Source organism: Carlito syrichta, unplaced genomic scaffold, assembly GCF_000164805.1.
Source record: "Carlito syrichta isolate Samal-C Ts95f unplaced genomic scaffold, Tarsius_syrichta-2.0.1 Scaffold303673, whole genome shotgun sequence".
Taxonomy (NCBI): domain Eukaryota; kingdom Metazoa; phylum Chordata; class Mammalia; order Primates; family Tarsiidae; genus Carlito; species Carlito syrichta.
Window position 1 is genome coordinate 1935612 of NW_007247769.1, and position 18892 is coordinate 1954503.

Sequence of the window (18892 nt, forward strand, 5' to 3'; positions counted from 1 at the left end):
ATAGAAGTCTTTCCAGAGCTGTGCAAAATGGTTCCTAGTAGATTTGGGGTTCATCCCACAGTATGTCATCATACTATGAAAATAAACCAAGAAACATTCTAACTGGCCAAGACCAGTGTCTCTTTTTATTAAAATATTATAAGGGCCTATACAGTGTGAAAGTCATGGAAATCTGATTCCTTGCTCTCAGGGTTCAAGCCTCCCCTGTCTAGGGCTGGTGTTGCATAACAATGGCTGGCTCCCACCCACCCTCAGAACCATGGGGACTGCTCCAAATGTCAGTAAAAGTAATCTTTATCCCCTCTTCTTGTTCCTTTTTAATAAGAGGACACGGGGGTGGTTCAGAGACAGACACACCCATTCATCTCTGTGGTTCATTGTATGACCATAGCCACTGACCCAAAGGCAAATGCCAGCTAGTATAAAGAACAGCTTTGGAAAAGCTCTCATTCTGACATATTGGCTCAACAAACAGTTATTTGAACCCCCACCATGTGTCAGGTGCTGTGCGGGGTGCTGTGGTTAAAAGGGTGAGCAAGAAGATGTGATTCTTGTTCTCCTGAAGCTTACCAGTCAGAACCATCCAAGGAGCCAGGGGCAGCTAAAAAAAAAAAAAAAAAAGCCTGATTATGTAGGAGCATCATCCCAGAGAAATGTTCTTTTGACAGGAATTTTGTTCAATAAAATCATGAAGATGTAAAATAATCATGAAGGTGGGAAACATATTAGAGGGAATGCCCCTAAAAGCACTTGATAATTCACACTGCTGAATATACCTCTTGGAGCAGTTTAGGGCAGAGTGCCTTGTTCATCTAAAAACCTACAGATCTAATGATGAATCCAGTAAAAGAGGGGTACAGAGAGACTTGGGAGAATGGGGATCTGCTGAGGTGACCCTGAGGTCCTCTCCTTTTCACACCCCACAAATGTCCTGCTATGGCATAACACGATTCAACAAGCCTTCTAACCTATGACTCCTCCCGGCTCCTCCGTACGTAATAGATGCTGGAGATCTGCTGAGACCTATACGAGTATGCTGGGTCCACATAGGGAAGACCAGTTTATGCCAGCTGGGGCAATGCCCTTAGGTGTGACTGGAGAACAAGGCAAAGATGTATCAACTTGATTGTCATTATGGGGAGGTCAGTTCCGATAGCACATTCTCTAGGGCCATGATGCATGGTTTACTAGGGGTGTTAGGGAGGGAGGTGGGGCTCGCTTTGCAAATCAAAACCCTCTTGGCTGGGCACTGTGGCTCAAGTCTGTAATCCCAGAACTTTGGGAGGCTTAGGTGCAGGGATTGCCTGAGCCCACAGGCTCGAGACCAACCTGGGCAACTTGGTGAGACCTCATCTCTACTATAAATGACAAATTAGCTGGGCATGGTAGTGCGTGCCTGTAGTAGCGCGGCTACTTGAAAGACTGATGCAGAAGAATCACGTGAGCTCAGCAGATTGATGCTGGGGTAGCCGTGAGCAGGTCACTGCTCTTCAGCCTGGGCAACGGAGTGATACTCCAACTCAAAAACAAAACAAAACAAAAAATCCTCTCCACTGCAAAATTAAGGACCATTTCTTTACTTGCATTAGTTCTTCCTCTCTCTCAACTTCATCCCTCAAGGGTGACGTTGACCTTTGTCTGCCTTAGTCTTCTCTCACTGAACAAGAATGCTTCCTTCTTGTTCAGAAGCAGCATTATCAAGTAGAGACGGGCAAATCTGCTTTGATCTAGAGAGAGGAAAGTGCCTTTCAGTGGCCTGATTTCTCTTTAAGAGCAGAGAATCGCCTAGTATTGAAAGAGTCAGGTCAAAGGAAGACTGGCTTATTTTTAAATGGTCAAAGGCCACCAAGCCCAAAGTAAGGGGATGAATAAAATGTAGAAGGGTGAGGGTGTTGCGGAGGGACACAAGGACAAAACAGTGCAATTTGTGAGAGCTCAGCAATTATGGAAAGCTAATGAATTCCCTTTTCAGGGAGGAGGGATGGACAGAAAAAAAGGAAGACGGAGAAATAATCCAAAAGGGTGCTGATAATATTTGCATACTGAGTAATAGTGAGAATTAAATGAGAAATTAAAGCAAAGGTAAACAAACTTATCAGCTAGAGTGTTTTGGTTGCAGCAACAGAAGCTGACTTTTGCTGACTTAAGCAGAAAATGATCTTTTTTTTTCTTAAGGTTAGCATAGCTTACAGAATCCAAGGGAAAGCTGAAGGACAAGACCCCAGGTAGGACAGGAAAGAGCCAGAAAGAAATTAGCTCTGAGATCCAGAACGCAGAACCTTGGGGACATTCATTAGAGGGTTTTGTCATTGGGTTGAATTAACTCCCACTGTGATCTTAGTGTGACTCCATCCAAGATTTATAAGCACTGAGTGACCTTGCTTGGACAAGGAATCTTGATGAAAGGTCCCAAGACTGTATGTAATTGGGGAGGGGAGGGGCAGTTCCCCAAATTAAAAATAGCGTGCTGTTGACTGAAGGGAGGGGGTATGATGAACAGTTAGAAACAACCCATGTTCTCTGCATTGAGTTTCTCAGTATTTATTTTTAAGACTTAGACTGAGATTCCATATAGGCTGCAGGTTACAAAAGATGTGTGATCACCCTGTAGTCTCTGTTGGGGTTGCCTGTATTCTGTCCTCTGACCTTGGGGTTCTGCTCTAGGGTTGTCTTTGCTGCACTGTTGGGATCTATTTGCTCAACCATTTGCCCCTCTTGAGGGAAACAGCAACACAGCCTGCCTCCTCCAGAGCAGCCCTATTGACAGCTGGAAAAGATGATTACTTTGTTCACTTCCTCCCTAGGAGGGAGAATGCATTTCCTTCCTTTGTGATTAGCAGAGTTCTAGTTGTGGCCATGGGTAGGAAATTATGTTATTGCTAAACTTCTTTGTTTCTATTCTAATTTCTTTGAACAGAAAATGGCTATATTGAGATTTGGGATTGTGGGCCCTAAACACAGTCTCAATTGTTCTGTTTTCATTTTTCCTCTTTATATATACAGTTCCCTCACAAACTTGAACTATGGTAATAGGGTCAGGGTGGCAGAATCAGCCAGTGGTTCAACAGGCTTGCAGCTAACTAACTGTTAAATTTCTTCTGTTAAATGCACACATACTTTGGCATACAGTCTCCAGGTGAAGCATGCTTTGCCAACCAGTCTATTAGTCAGCAAATAGTTCTCAAAAACCCAGCAAATTTTAAGGGCCTTGAGCAAGCTCTTGGGTATGATAAAGGGATGAGGCCAACACATCCAAGAGGTAGGCTTTGTTTACCCATGGCGATCTACTCCATGTAGAAGTCAGTCCCATTGAGACAGGATTTCAGTAAAGGAAGAAGTGAGTAGGTAGGAGTTGGATTAGTCATCTTTTTTGGCAGTGGCATAATGAGTCTCAAGGGAAAAGCTGGGGTACAATAACCCTGAAGAACATAACCCAAAACAGGGAAGCAGCCATAAAGAGCACTACTGGTGAGAAGGAACAGAAAACCCAGCTTGCATGATTGCATGAGAGTCAAGGAGCGGTGAGGATGTAGACACTGATGGTTCAAGTTCAGCTTAGGAGGGAAGATGCAAACTTCAGTACTGACCACTCTGTGGTATGGGTTGTCAGATCTCTAACTCCCACTACCCTGTTTCCCTTATAACAAAATGCCACTCGTTCCCCTGACAAGTACTTCTAAAAATTCATTCCCATTATATTAGGGGCTGCCAATGGTGGGGTGCATTTTTGGGGAGGTGGGATGAGGCAAGCATGATTAGAAGGCTCAGCAGAAAGACAGAAGAGAGTCTAGCATATGTATTTGATATAAATATTATAGTTTTACAGAGACATCTAGATCAATATGTGCCACATTTCATCTACCTCTTTGACAAAGTGAGCACAATGTATTCAGGGAAAGCTGTATAGGATTTTCAATTTACTCTGTCTGATTTATTGTGACAGGATAGCTCTGGGTTTTTTAAGTTCTTTATACTTGTTCCAGTAAAAATGGATATAGTATCTTTAAAAATAAACAGCCCAGAGCTGTGCATTTTACATTGTCTTCCTACAGACTAAAGAGAGATCTAAGCTCCTCCCGCCCTTACAGAACCTGATTGCAGTCAGATTTGCTTCAGTCTTTGCTCTTCGGATTTTTTGTGGGGGGAGGAGGCCTTGGAGCAGTGAGGAGAGTAAATAGGGAAATCAATTAGGAAGCTAATGCAGCCGTCTAGACAATATATAATGATGGCGTGAACTAGGGTGGGGGGCAGAGAAGCTGGAGCCCTGTGGGAGGATTCATCAGCGTCTGGTGGGTGCAGCTCAATCAGCCGGGGCCTCTTCATTTTAGAGTGACCAACTGCAGGTCACACAGGACTCGCCCCCAGTCTCCTGATTCCTGGCCCAGGGTGCTCTCCCTGGCACCACTTCTTCCTCTCACCAGAAGACATCAAACAGAGGGGAGGTGTTCTGCTCTTGGTCTGGCACTCACCTTGCACTGAATCGCTGGACCTCAGTTTCCACATTAAAGGAGAGCTGGTGCTAAACATTTGCCAAGGGCCATTCATATGCTGAGAATGTAGGAGGGGTCCCATCATGGTCCCACTGTTAAAATTCCCTTTTTCAAAGGCTACCGATTCTAGGATTCACCATCTGAGTCTTTTAAAAAAGTATGTAGAATTTCATTGTCAGGCTTTCCTGGCCCACCACCAAACAGGGAGTAGAGTGATTGAGGAGAACATGTGGGATTTCATTCTGGAGGTGGAGATGCCTAACGATGGGAGAAGTACACCAATATATATTTAGTGAAGATGTGTGTATGAAGTAAGCATTTGGCAATTTTCTGGTAACCCTTGATGGAGTTCATAATGGTCAAGCATTCTTCTTCTTCTTCTTATGAAGTCATGCTCACCAACTGATGCCGTGACCCTCCAGTATTGCCCACCCCCAGTGAACCCAGCCCGTGTTTATGGAGCCTTTGGCCAGCATGAGGCACAGCTTGCTTACACTGGATGAGTAACTCCTTTCCAGAAAATACCATCTGTTACTGTTTTGGCATTTGAGATGCTTCCTTGTGCATCTGAGATGGATCTTCTAATCTAAGCCTTTACCATTAGTTTATGATTAGTTCATATTACCTTTGCCCAAGAAATATTTGTTCACAGAACTAAACAACTTTAAAAATCAAACAGGTTGTCAAATCAGAAATGGTTATTGATTTTGATTTGTTGGTCATCTTCACAAACTGAGCGGTCAGGCCCTGTAGAAATCAGTCGTGAAGATGGCTGGTAGGCTAAAAAAGTTCAGATCCTGAGCTACAGGTGGGAACAGCTTCAGCTGCTTTCATAGCTTCACTTTCCTAAATAGTGTCCATTGTAAATGGATCATTTAGGTTCTTATCCTCTGGATCCTGGGGCTGGTGAGGAAAGTTCTGGGTGGGAAGTGACATATAATGTCTACACTGGACATTTGCATCACTTGACAGCCCCATGTTGCCAAATCATGTTGCTTAAGTAAAAAGTGTGGTTTAGTGTTCTGACCTGTGGTACTTGTGATTTCTGCCTACAATTAGACTTTGCTGAAACTCTAGTAATACTGCCTTTGCAGCCAGAATCTGCTGGTATTGCAAAACTGTGGTGGTTTCTCTATCCCAATCTCCAGACTAAGCCTCTCCTCCTTTCCTCTGAGGACTCCTCCAACACCCACCCCCTCACCACGTATCCAGGAAGACCTTTGTGGGCCTGGCCCCACCTATCCTGAAGAAGCAGAAGCTGAGATACCAGAACCTATGCCCTTTCCCTCACCACCTTTGTCTTAGTGAGAACCGGAGTCAGAGACCAGGATTGCATCCGAATCAGGTCACTTTTACTTGCTGTGGGATGCCAGGCATGTGACTTAAGGAAATTGAGGTCCAGAGAGGTTATCTGAAAAGATGCAGGTGGTAAGAACACAGAGTTATTTGAGGATTAGTGAGATTATATGGGCCACAGAACACTTTATATCTGTTACATCCTGATTTATAGATGTCACGTGATGCCTACCATTTTATAATGCTTACAGTGGGCCACAATACTAGGTCCTTACGTGTATTATCTCCTTAAATAAATTCTCAGGATAACCTCATGAATCAAGTACTAGCTCTAGCTCCTCAAAGGCACTGGCTTTTTAGTTATAAAATGTGAAATTGGTGCCTTGTCCAAGACTATTTAGTTATTTAGTGTGTGAGCTGAGTAATCAGTGTATGAAACTTACATGGTAGATGTGCAAATATGTGGGTATCATGGGGCCCAGGAGGGATAATTTTAGATGGAGTGGAGTTTTTGTGGCATTCTTTAAATCATGCCTTACGAATGATCATGCCCCTGCTTTCAAGGAGGGCACACTTTGCTCTCAATCTTAGATTTTTTGCAATTATATCTTCAATAATTGAGGATAAAATAAATTCTACTTCTCTTCTCCTTGTAATCATATTCTGCCTCAAACTCTGCCCCTGGAATTTTCAAAAGTCCCGAAAATATTTCTGAATAATAAATGTTCCCCATTCACCATCCATCCCACATGCTCCTGCAGGGCCTTCCTCAGACACGGGCTGGCAGAAGCAGATCTTCTAACGCCGAGGCTGAGTTAGAGAGGCGGCTTCTCCCATCCATCAACTCTAACTGCATTCAAACATTTTCAATATGTGGGCTCCTTGATAACTTTCACTGTATGGAAAACAAAATGGAGGGAAATGATTATTGGCACAAAAGGGGAGGCCGTAAATCTTCAAATCAGATATAGGACAGATTGGAACAATATGGGTTCTCCAAGGTTGCCATGATAATGTACCTAATAACTCTCCTTGGGCAAAAAGGCAATCTGCTTTCAATCAATCTTGCTTTTTCTGAGCAAAAATACCAATTATGTTGAAGGAAGATTTTTTTTCTTTCTTTTTTGATAAAGACTGCTCTCCACCCCAGAAATCATGCTGTAGCTAAAAGATATATATTTTCAATTGTCTAGAATGGTATTGGATAGCTAGCACCAAATGAAAAAAGTCAATCTTTTTTTTCTCCTCTCTCTTGCCAGCATTTGTCTACTTCTTAAGAGAAGTGAAAGTTAATTAAAGGTGTAAGGGATAATATTGATTGCATTGGAATATATTTTATATGTGCCCAGCACATTTTCAAGTAAGAGAACCCTGACTTTTTCTAAGGCTGAATAAATCAGCTGGCTAGCCTTTGATTCAAGGGTGAGAGGGGGGAACTTATTTTCTCCCTCTACCTCTCACACATCTTTCCTAGGGATGAATAATTTCAGAAGAGGAAGAGGAGATGCTGGCTGATGTTCATTCAGTTCTTTGCGTACTGGATAGGAAGGATGAATATTCAGTCATTTCCCTGCATCTATCATTGATTTGAGTCCAGCTTTGAATAATAGCCAGGCTTGTGCTGGTATAGAACTTTGGTCTTAAAATGCCTGGTGCAGGAACCTGGCTGGGTGGTATTAACCTCTTAGCTTCCGCATGGATTGACTTGGAATGAGTAGCTTGCCCAAGATGACGCACAGCCTTGGTAGCAGAGAAGGGATCTCATCTGGGATACTTTTACATCCAGGTGACAGGAACAGCGCTAACCACATATCTGTCCCGTGGGAAAACCCACACATTGGATTCATGTTGTTTTTACTACTAATTTTGGAAGTCTGCGGGCAGAAGGCATTAGACTGGCACCAAGCAGCCCCCTGTCATTTGTGGGCAAGTCAAGTCAAAAGGAGAATCCTGTTTATCTATCATTTTGAACATACTTGGCAAATTCACAACCAGAAATCTTATTCAGAACGTGTGCATTCATTTGAAATTTTTTGTCCCTATCAATGCACATGTGCCATAAGAAACATTTTAAAATATGATATGATAAAGGTGTATATAATCCAAATATTCCATTTATACTGTGTTCTGATATACTGCATATTTCACAGCCTTATGGTAAAGAGGTAATTAGTCACGTGGGGTGGGCATAAAATTTGGATGGGTGGCCGAGGGACCTTCCTCAACCTACCAGGGACTGGCTAGAGAACAGAGTAATGATGCTAAGACATGTCCTCTGAAGTAACTCATTGACACTCGTCCCTCTCCTTGATGGCTTCTGTGTGCCTGATTGCTCAGTGCACTGCCGTAACAATAACAGTCCATAATGGTGATATTATTAACTGCATTGTGCATATTATTGATTTACTCTTTGTTCTGCATCATTATCCCTTCACCAATGAGTTTACTGCATTATACTTAGTCAAGCACCAAATTACAACGAAAGGGCAGGCTCTTGTAATGGCATCTAATGGACATTGCATAAGCCATCATCACTGCCTCCTATTATGAGCTGTCTCCAGCCAATGAGCTTTCTGCCTTGTTGGCATGTACACAGAGCAATTATGAAGTGCAAAGGATCTGTCCATACTAAATTTTACTCAGGAAATTACCATGCTGCATGTTTACCACCTGCCCAAGTCTCAGAGCACAGCTAGAGATTCAGCCTCTGTCATTGTCAGCCTGAGGGGAACAGGGACAGGAGCTGAACCTCTTGCGACATGTAGTCTCTTCACTGGAAGCCGGTGGTCTTATCTCCACAGTCAGTGCCTGACTTTTTGTTTTGCTGCTAATTCTTGCATCAAAGTGCTTACTTCTGATGGGGCATCAAGTAGCAAATCTAAGTGACCACAGTATAGTCTAGTGCTGGAGTCAGATTAGTCCAGGAGACCTAGTCTGTTGGAGCGACTATGGGTCTAGAATAGGGCTCATCTCAGAGTAAGCCACTATTTCTAGAAACAGAAGTCCAAAGTATCCTAGAAGAAAGGTGAGCAATTCCAGCCTCATCACTTCCTGGCTTCTCCCTATCTTGAGGCAAATTCCTTTGGCTCCCCTGGAAATTTTAGGCACCCTAAGGAGGGAGATCTCTGGGGACGCACAGCCAGCCAGCATGATCTTCCATTCCATAAGCGTCCCATTCTCATTTAGCCCTGAGTAATGCTCACTTACTGTAAAGTGTTACATGCCCCCATTGTCGGAGGAGTTATGGTGGAAAAATGCAAAATTTCCTTTTTACTGCTTATGGCCAGCAGAGCCTATAACGTGTCAGGCCGCACATTAGCCATCCTGATAAAAGTCCGCTTTCTTACACACAAAATCATCGTTTCAGCAAGATTTGTTATCTCATTACCTGATAAGCTCTATGTCATAAACCAAGACTCATACAGTAAATCTCCCGGGAGGACGCTTTGTGGGCAGAAAGGGAGAGATATGAATCTGCAAGAGACTTGATAATGCAGCATTTAAGCGCAAGCATAATGTCACTTATTGTTAAATGCATAAAACCACTTGGCCAAACGCTTGGGCTTTTAATAGGATTTTGTGCAGCATCAGGTGAGAAGCCATATGCCTTTTCTGTCTAGGAGTCTCTGAGCACCTGCTAGCACCGCTGCTTTGCCTCACAGCCCTCTGGGGATGGGAGCTGGGCTTCCTGGAGGTGGAGGGAGATGAATGCTTCCCCTGCAGCTGCCGCGCTTCCTCTGTCTTGCCAGAGGGTGGGATGCGGGGTCATGTCACTGGGCCTGGGCTGATCTAACTGGCCTCTCCTGTTCAGGCACATTGTGGTCTGTGGACACATCACTCTGGAGAGTGTTTCCAACTTCCTGAAGGATTTTCTGCACAAGGACCGGGATGATGTCAATGTGGAGATCGTTTTTCTTCACAAGTAAGAGGCTCCTGCTGTTACCAGACCCTCCCACCCAACCATACATCTTGTGGACGACTCTCTGAGTGTCTGCAAGAGCAGTGATGATGGGAGTGGCATTGGGGATGGGGCAGAGTTGAATAAGCCACGATCCCTGCTGGCTTCATTGAAGAGGACATTACAGAACCAATGGAAAGGGAAGCAGCACACTAGTTCAGTGATGAGAGCAAAGCCTGCCTCTGCAGAGGCAATTCTGAGACCACATCCAAGTTTCTCTCTGGAAGAAGTGACAGTGGAGTTCATTAAGCGTCCAACTTGTCATTACTGTCCCCTGAGCAATCTGATGTGTTCAGTGTCTGCTGTGGGATGATTAGCTGTATAATGTGGATATGTGAGGAGTGCAAGAGTGAGACAATGACAAAGCAAGACACCAACATAAGAGGAATCGGGTATAAAGCAATAACAACAACTACTGTTCTTAGGAACCTCCAGCATGGGACCCTAGGCTGGTCACTGTGCATACTACCTCTTGTTTAATCCACAGACTACATGCTATGAACTCAGATTCATCAGTTTGAATCCTAACTCAATCAATTACTAAGTGAGTTACTTACCTTCCATGTGCCTCAGTTTCCATCAGGGAAATAATAAGCTTATTGGGCTCTTGTGAGAATAAAATGAAGTAATCATATAAAATATGCAGAGCAGAATCAGGAATGCACTAAGTGCTCAATAATGTTAGCTATTAGCACAAAAGATAAAATATATTAGGCTGCACAATAAACTTAGGAGGTAGGTCTTATGTGTGTTTCACAGATAAAGGTATCTCCTTTCCACCCAGTGTTATTAAGATTTTAAGCTTTGCCCAATACCCTTTTTAGGTAAAAGATAGTCTGCCCCAGGAATGGAGTTAGGCACCTCCTCCATGGTGATCTGGGTGGTACCATTGTAGACTTCTTTTATGGAGATTAGGCTATCATGGGGCTGGTCTTGGGACCAAGTAGCTGAAGGCCAAGATGAAGCTTACATATTGGCATTGCTTTACATGGTGTTGTCCACTCAGGGCTTGGCCCTGCTCTAGGGATCATTGAGGCTGGCTTCCCTACATACTCCCCATTCTCTAGGCGTTTGCTCACAGAATGCCAGACTTCTGACTTGCCACTGCACTGGAGTCCTAGTTTTTCTCTTTTTGGCACTGGCTTCTCTAAACTCTGAAAAGACAGACCAGGCTATGGTAGCACAGGAGCAGGTACCTACAAGTTCAATTCAGTGCTTAGCCACTGATCACTAGCTGTGGTGCCTGTCCTCTGCTGAACATTTTGGAAGGTTCACGAGAGGTAGAGTGTGTAGGTTCTGCATGGATGGGGCGTTTCAGAATGAGCCACATGTGCAACTAACTCTGTTACCTAAGAGACACTGAAGTCAGTATAATTGAGAGGCAGAGCTTCATGGGGCCTCTGGGTTTTTTTGTTTGTTTTGGTTGTTTTTTTTTTTTTGAGTCAGAATCTCACTCTGTCAACCAGGCTGGAGTGCAGTGTCATGCTCACGGCCACCTCAGCCTTGACCTGCCAGGCTCCAATGATCCTTCCGCCTCAGCCTTCCAAGTAGCTGGAACTACAGGTACACACACAGGTGTGTACTACCATGCCCAACTAATTTTTTGATATATTGTGGAGACGAGGTCTCACCAAGTTGCCCAGGCTGGTCTCTAACCCCTGGGCTCAGGCAATCCTCTCACCTCTGTCTCCTAAAGTGCTGGGATTACAGGCTTGAGCCACCACACCTGGCCCATGTGGCCTCTTTTTAAGATAGAGCCGGAAGGATCGCCGGAGCCCAGCAGGTCGAGGCTGTGGTGGCCGCGAGCGGCCACTGCACTCTAGTCTGGGTGACAGAGTGAGACTCCAACTCAAAAAAAAAAAAAAGAGAGAGCCAGTTTGCTGGGACTACTGGGGCAGGTTTCTGAAAGAGACATGACGTGTAATCGATCTGAAAGACTGGTTAGATTTACACAAGCAGCCACTTTTCTCTCACTCACTGCTTCAGTTTGAATAAACAAGCTGGCTGCTGAGGCCTAAACTTTTAGGATTCACCTTTGTGTCCCCTGCATCTGTCAATATCAGACTCATGGTAGGTTAATTAACCTGTTTAAACTTCAGTCACCTTCAAAGTACTCTCTGTTTGATGCAATACACCTATGGAGATGCTTTTTCCCCTGCTCAGAACAGTTTTTGAACTCATCAATTTTGATGTTTTTTAGTGCTTTTGCCATTTTTTGTTTCACTTCTTCCACATCGGCAAAATGTTTTCCTTCGAAGACTCTTTTCATTGGACAAATAACAACAACAAAATAGTTGCTCGGGGCCAGATCGGGTAAAGAGGGAGGGTGGGGCACGGGGTCATGCCCTTTTTGATCAGAAATCGCTGAACATTCAGTGTAGTGTGAGCAGGTGTTATCGTGGTGGAAGAACCAGTTTGCCACAACTTGGGACATTTCTTCTGCAGATTGTGATGCCACCTTCGTAAAATTCCAGATCAAAACTTTGGTCGGCTATTTGATTCAGAGGAACAAATTCCGAATGTACTACAGGGAGCCTACCCTCTAAAAGATAATTCCATTTTTTTGGATTCTACCTCATATTATTCAGGGTTCTCCAATGAAACATAATCAATGGGAGATAGATCTAGATGTAGTCATTTATATATCAATATATCACATATAGATATAGATAGATAGATACAGGTATCTATATATTGATGCATCTATCTCTATTTTTCTACCTATATGAGGGAGAACCCCCAAAAATGAAATTATTTTTTGGAGGGCAAGCCCCTTGCAGCACAGACTTTAGCATCAGTGTACCAGCTAGCATTGCTGTGAAAGGATGCGTTTGGCTTTGGTGAATTTTTTTTGGCAATTCTTTCAATGCATTTGCCCATTTCGTTGGGCAATTGACGAGTACATCTGCCCAGACTACACTGAGTGCTCGGCAGCTTTTGACCCCAAATGGCATGATCCTCATGCTCCACCCTTCCTAGTCACCCAGTCTCACCCCAGGCGACTTTTTTATGTTTCCCTGGGTGAAAAAAATATTCAGAGGAAAACATTTTGCCAGTGTGGAAGACGTGAAACCAAAAACGGCAGAAGCACCGAAAGGCATCAAGTTAATGAGTTCAAAAACTGTTTTGAGTGGTGGGAAAAGTGTCTTTCTAGGTATATTGCATCAAATGGAGAGGACTTTGAAGGCAACTATAGTTTAAGCATGTAAGAATAAATATATAATTTTTTATAAACAAATTCTGGTTTTTGGCCCCTCCCCTCATATATTTATGATGAAGAATTGGCTTACTTGATTTTGGAGGCTGAGAAGTCCTGTAGTCTGCTATCTGCAAGCTGGAGACTCAGGATAGTCAGTGGTGTAATTTAGTTTGAGTCCGAAGACCTGAGAACCAATAGATCCCAGTCCAAAGGTAGGAGAATGAAATGAGATGTCCCAGTTCAAGTAGGCAGACGAAGCAAAAATTACAGACTCCTCTTTCCTGTGCTTTATCGCTCTTTTCAGACCCTCAGAGGACTGGATGATGCCTGTGCCCATTAAGGAGGGCAATTTACTGAATTTGCTGTTTCAAACACTAATCCAAAAACCCTCTCACAGACACACCCAGAATTTCATGTTTAATTTCGGCACTCCATAGCACAGTTAGGATGACACATAAAATAATAAGTACACTAGTGGCACAGCTCAACTTTTCTATTCAGAAAATAGGGATTCCATGCAAAGCAAACTCAAAGACGTTTTTGTCCCACAGGTCTTGGCCTTCATAAAGACCATGAACCTCTTTATTTGACTTTGGTACTGGTTTCGTTTTCAGTTAGGCTGGGGTTTTACTTCTCTTGTGTGTGAACATCTTATTTATGGCAAAAAAAAAAAAAAAAAAGATACTGCTTTAAGGTCACAGCATTTCCCCAGGGTTTACTGTGGAAATTAGAGAGAAGGAAGCCCACAGAGGCTGAAATCCCTGAGTCCATTCTTTTAATGACTGTTTCTTCTCTTTCTGTGCAGCATTTCTCCCAACCTGGAGCTTGAAGCTCTGTTCAAACGACATTTTACTCAGGTGGAATTTTATCAGGGTTCAGTCCTCAATCCACATGATCTTGCAAGAGTCAAGGTAAGGAGGAGGAGGTGACTTCTGCTTTTACTCCATATTGCAAGGGGACAGGGATCTGACTCTATGGTAAAGGGATGTGCCACCTAGGATGGCCAAAAGTCGTCTCCTAAACCCCTAATGAGATAAGTCAGATACCACCAACCATGACAGCATCCTTCCACTGAGCCCAGAACCTTGATCTGTTGGAACTTGCTACCTATAAGCATCCTACACTTGGGCTTGTCATAATATGAAACTTATTTTACTGGTTCCCTCAATATCAGTTACTCCTAAAAGAAGTAGAGTCAACTTGTTGTATGGACTCAATAGTCTCTACATGACATAGCTATCAAATAATTCCCATTTTGAACACTTAGTTGGATTCAGTGTATATCTGATGTCTGTTATTTACATCTGAGAGAAAGATTAAGTCTAAAAAAAGCTTTTTTTCCCACCAAAGACTCAGGGTGCAACATTAAACATACATATGTCTGACTTCACTTGCTAATCTTTTTTTCTAGAACCTGCTAAGTTAGAATCTTCTCATAAAGTGCACCTGAGGCTTAGAAGGGACAAGTACACAGCAAGATAGCACCTGCTACTTTACTCATTTAATATAGATTTTGTGAGCATGTGTAATATTTGCATGCCAGTGGGTGTACTTTAATATTGTGAATCCACTGAAGTCTAAATGCTAACTGTGGTCATCACGTTATTCTGTAAATAATATAATTGGCTAACATGAATCATCCGAAGGGATTTGGATGAATTCTTTGCATTATTAAAGAAATCCAGAAACAAATTGTGACATACCACGGAGGATATTATGCCTTTCCCCAAAATGCAAGAATGACCTATTAAGTACAATATACCAGGGAGGACAGATTGCAGACTTGAGCCAGCATGAGAATTCTTATGCTTATATAGTCCAGTTAATTTTAATATTATCCAGACATGACCAAAGTTATGGCTAATGTGAAATCTTATGAGAATGTAGAGAAAATAGTTATTGTTCATGGATCTCATTTAAATGCAAGCAATTATTAGCACATTAAACTCATGGTTTTCTCTAAGGGATAAACCCCTTTGGGCTTGTGTTTAGATAAGTCAGTAGACTGTATTTTGAGTTCGTTTGTAACACATCAGTGCATACACATAGATCTGTTGTCTTTTGAATATCTGAATATTAAGTGAATGCTAACCGACACGGAGCTGTTATCTGATTTAGGACTCTGATCTCTTCTTAGTCCACAGATACTGAAGATGTATAAAGGTTAGATGAAGGACTTTGGAGTCTAAATTTCTGTATCCTCAACTACTCAGTTAACTTGCTAACCCAGGAGAAGGAGCCTAGCCCACCTATCTCCATTTCCTTACTGAAAGAATTAGGTTGATGGAGCAGATGGTTAAGAAAGGAGGTGGGGAGGGGACTGAAAGGCTTAATTAATTGTTATTTAAAGAAATCTGGAAATCCTACAAGTAAGCGACTATGCCAAATGAAAAGTATAATTACCAAGGTACATGTTGTACCCTCCAACAGCAACAAGATGAAATGTTTATACCATAACAAGAACTTGCAACCTACACTTTTGACAAAAACTATAATCTCTCAGGATTTTTTTTTTCCCTTCCCTTACAAAGCACCAGCTTCCCCAGAGCTGTCAACGGAGAAAGACTGCAGTCGAGCGTGGCTATTTATATGTTTGTGTTCTGTGATTTTTCCTTTTGGTGTCTTAGATAGAGTCAGCAGATGCATGCCTAATCCTTGCCAACAAGTACTGCGCTGACCCGGATGCTGAAGATGCCTCCAACATCATGAGGTAACTGGGGGACTAGGGAAGGCCCTGGCTTTGGCACCCTGTGAACACTCGCAACCCTTTTGAGTCTTCTAAAGAGTACTATCTCTGTGAGGCCTTCTTTGCCCATAAACCTCCCTACAACTTTTTATATAGGCCTTGAGGAGCTAAGACTGTGGGAGGGAGGAGGGCAGTGACATACAAGGTACTGCCAACAGGAAGCTCACCCTCAGCAGATGGCTGCTCTGGGGCTCACAACTGGCTTTGGGTTTGAGATTCCTTGAGACAGAGCTAGGAAAGGGAGGATAGATTTAGATGGGTACAGGCCTGAATTAAGGTGCCATGTTCCCTAAGGGGGAGTGAGCCTGAGATATCTTAACCTAAGGTGATTTTAACCCCCAGGAGACATTTTGCAATGTCTGAAGATGGTTTTAGTTATTATAACTAGGGGTCAGTGCTGTTGACATCTGGTGGGTAGAGCCCAGGAACACTGCTAGACATCCTACAGTGCACAGGACAGCCTCCAACAAGAGATAATTATCTAGCCCACAGTGTCAACAGTGCCAACAGTGCCAAGGTTGAGAAACTCCTGTTAGGACTTTCCAAGTGTGTCTGCAGCGCGTTGACTAGTATCATCCTAAAAAAGGAGTTTATTGACCAATTAGCTTGTTTGAATCAGTTTTCCAAAATTAGTGTTCTTCACCAAAAGTCTTTTCAGTGCTTTGAATACTAATATGAATCTCTGAGATAATGTACTATAGAGCATTTCTCAAACCTATTTGACTACTATCTTCCCCTTTTAACAGAACATCTTCTAGGGGAGGATGGACACCTCTGGGAAACACACTGCCCAGTGCCTTTTCTGCAAATTGGTTAGTCCTGTCTACTGTTAATCTAGGCCCCAACTCTAATACCTTATTTTTTTCTCATTTCAGAAGAAAAATCATTCAAGTTTTGTTTTTCACATAGACCCACAATCACATCACACAACTATGAAATGACTAAAAATTCAAGACATTTTGCTCCAGGCCTTTTGGAACGTGTCTCTTCTTTAGCATACATTGCAGAATGGTTAAGAGAGCTAAGAGGAAGTAATAAACAGAATCTTTTGGAGATGAGCTAAGAGAAAACATTTCAGTCCCACTGCATTCCCAGTAACTCTTGCCTAATTGTGAGTCGCCATCTTTTGGGCCAAAGATTTCCTCTCTCTCTGTAGCTTGGTTTCCTATACCCTGGGAATTTACCTGAGATTGAGGCTCCAGGAAGTTGCCTTTGTGTCCTGACAATGCTTGCATCTCCTTTGTCTTTGCTTTCCATCAGTGGCCCCAAGTGACATGAGTTTTCCCCATCAGTGTAGTGGGAGGATTCCTTAGATGCATTTCAGGGGAGGAAATCCTCCCCAAAGCATCTGGTCCTTGTATCTGGCAGGTAACATCTGGCACCATCTTCTCTCTCTACTCACTTTTCTTTGGCAGTATGCTCAATACAGTTGTTTTAAGAAAGTTGAGTGCAGAGAGATGCTGGGATGGAGACTGTCTTCGTACCTGAAGCTATCCCCTAATGAGTTACAGCTGGACATTGATGACACCAGCCCCAGTTCAGGGTGTGTCACTTGTTCCTTTCTTTGAAGAAAAGAAAATTTTCATTCATTGACACATTTTTCTGTTGTTTGGAGTGATAAAAATGTAACCTTCAAGGAACCAGGTTCTATTATCTTAAAAATCCCAAATGGAATACCAGACAAAGGTGAAGCTTAATGTTTTGACCCCACATAGAAGTTTGGGACTGGATAATGGCTTTGAAATGGGCATTTCTCTTAATTGCAATACGTTGTTTATGAAGTCATATAGATACCAGAGGGATTGGCAGGATGCCAATGTACAGAAATTACTGGTCCACGGTAGTATCAGAAATGTAATGGTGTAGAACCAGAACTGAGACCCAGGCAGCAAAAGAAAATGGGAAGTTCAGGGTTAAAAAATGGACTTTGTCTTTCTCTTATTTGTATAATCCTCCTTCCTCCTTAGTTTAATGAGACCAATCTGCCCCTTTTAAAATTAAAATGTCAAAAAGCCATTCGAAATGAGCTAATGCCTAAAACTGGCTGAGGCTGTGAACTGCAAGGCAGGGCTGACAGAGGCTCAAAGTCCTTGAGTTATAAGCATGGGCTAACACAATACTTTTTCAAAAATAAAATGAAATCCTTCAAGTGCAAAAACCCAGGGTGGATTTGTGCCGGGAGAGGTTTTAGTGTGATCCATTTCCTAAATTCACAAGTTGCAGCTTTTCAGATAAAGCTGCTTCCCGGCTGCCTTCTCTCCATCTTTGCACTAAAAGGGGTAAAGTGGGGAGGGCTGCTTGGTGGGAGGTTTGTGGGGGCAGTCATGATCAATGCACTTGCATTTTTGATGAGGCTTAGGAGGTTGACCTTTCTGTGGAATTCCATTCTTTAGCCTTCCTTGTCACAGAAGGAAATGTATAATGTCACCTCTGACAGAGTTGGTAATGATGAAAACCATAACTTACACGTAGAGAGAGCTTTTAATGATTTCAAAGCATTTTCACATCTGGTCTCCCATTTGCTGCTCATACCAAACCTGTGAAGTAAATAAAACAGGTTGCCCCCAGTGTCCAGTTGAGGAAACAGGAACAGAGAGGCCAGGGGTTTCCTGAAGGTTGCCCAGTTCATTAGTACAATAGCTATGACTAGAACCCAGGTGTTTCCATTCCTCTGCTCCCTGCCCCTCCCTTTAGCAGTGATTGACATGGGGAAGACAAGTGAGGGTTGAGGTAGGCTCAAGCAGTGCTTAACAGTTTGGACTGAGGGCAGGTGGGGGACAATTTTCTACTGGTTTGTGACCCGCGCAAGGCCTTGGCACTTATTTTTAATCAGCATTCAAGTCATATTTTAGACTTTATTAGCTATGGAAGGCTGAGTCCTTAATCTCATCTTGAGATCCCTGCTTAGAAATCATTTTTGTGAGAGTTGCCAAGTGTGTGCCACAATTAGAACCATTTGTCATGCTGCTTGTTTGATTTGTCATTGTTGCCTCAAGTTGTTAGCTTGGAGCATTGGACTCAGAGCAGATTGTTTCAAGGCTAGTCCTTAGGGTGTGGGAGATTTCAAATTTCTGGAGACCCCAGGATTTGAACTTGCTTTCTGTATCTATATAGGCAGTAAGCCCATGACCCCTGTTTCAGGAGCCCCCACACCCCAGTATATGCATGCACACATGCACACATCCCCAAGGCATCACAGGGGG

The 18892-nt window shown here is 43.0% G+C and overlaps 1 protein-coding gene across 1 annotated transcript in view; it reads left to right on the forward strand.

Annotated features, from left to right (window-relative positions):
- KCNMA1 (potassium calcium-activated channel subfamily M alpha 1) overlaps positions 1 to 18892 on the forward strand; it is a gene marked incomplete at its 3' end in the record, with an annotated part of 543667 nt that overhangs the window by 391953 nt on the left and 132822 nt on the right. Inside the window, exons 20-22 of the mRNA XM_021712861.1 lie at positions 9598 to 9708; positions 13749 to 13854; positions 15571 to 15653. Coding sequence (XP_021568536.1) covers positions 9598 to 9708; positions 13749 to 13854; positions 15571 to 15653 — 300 coding nt within the window. The remainder of the gene's footprint in view (positions 1 to 9597; positions 9709 to 13748; positions 13855 to 15570; positions 15654 to 18892) is intronic.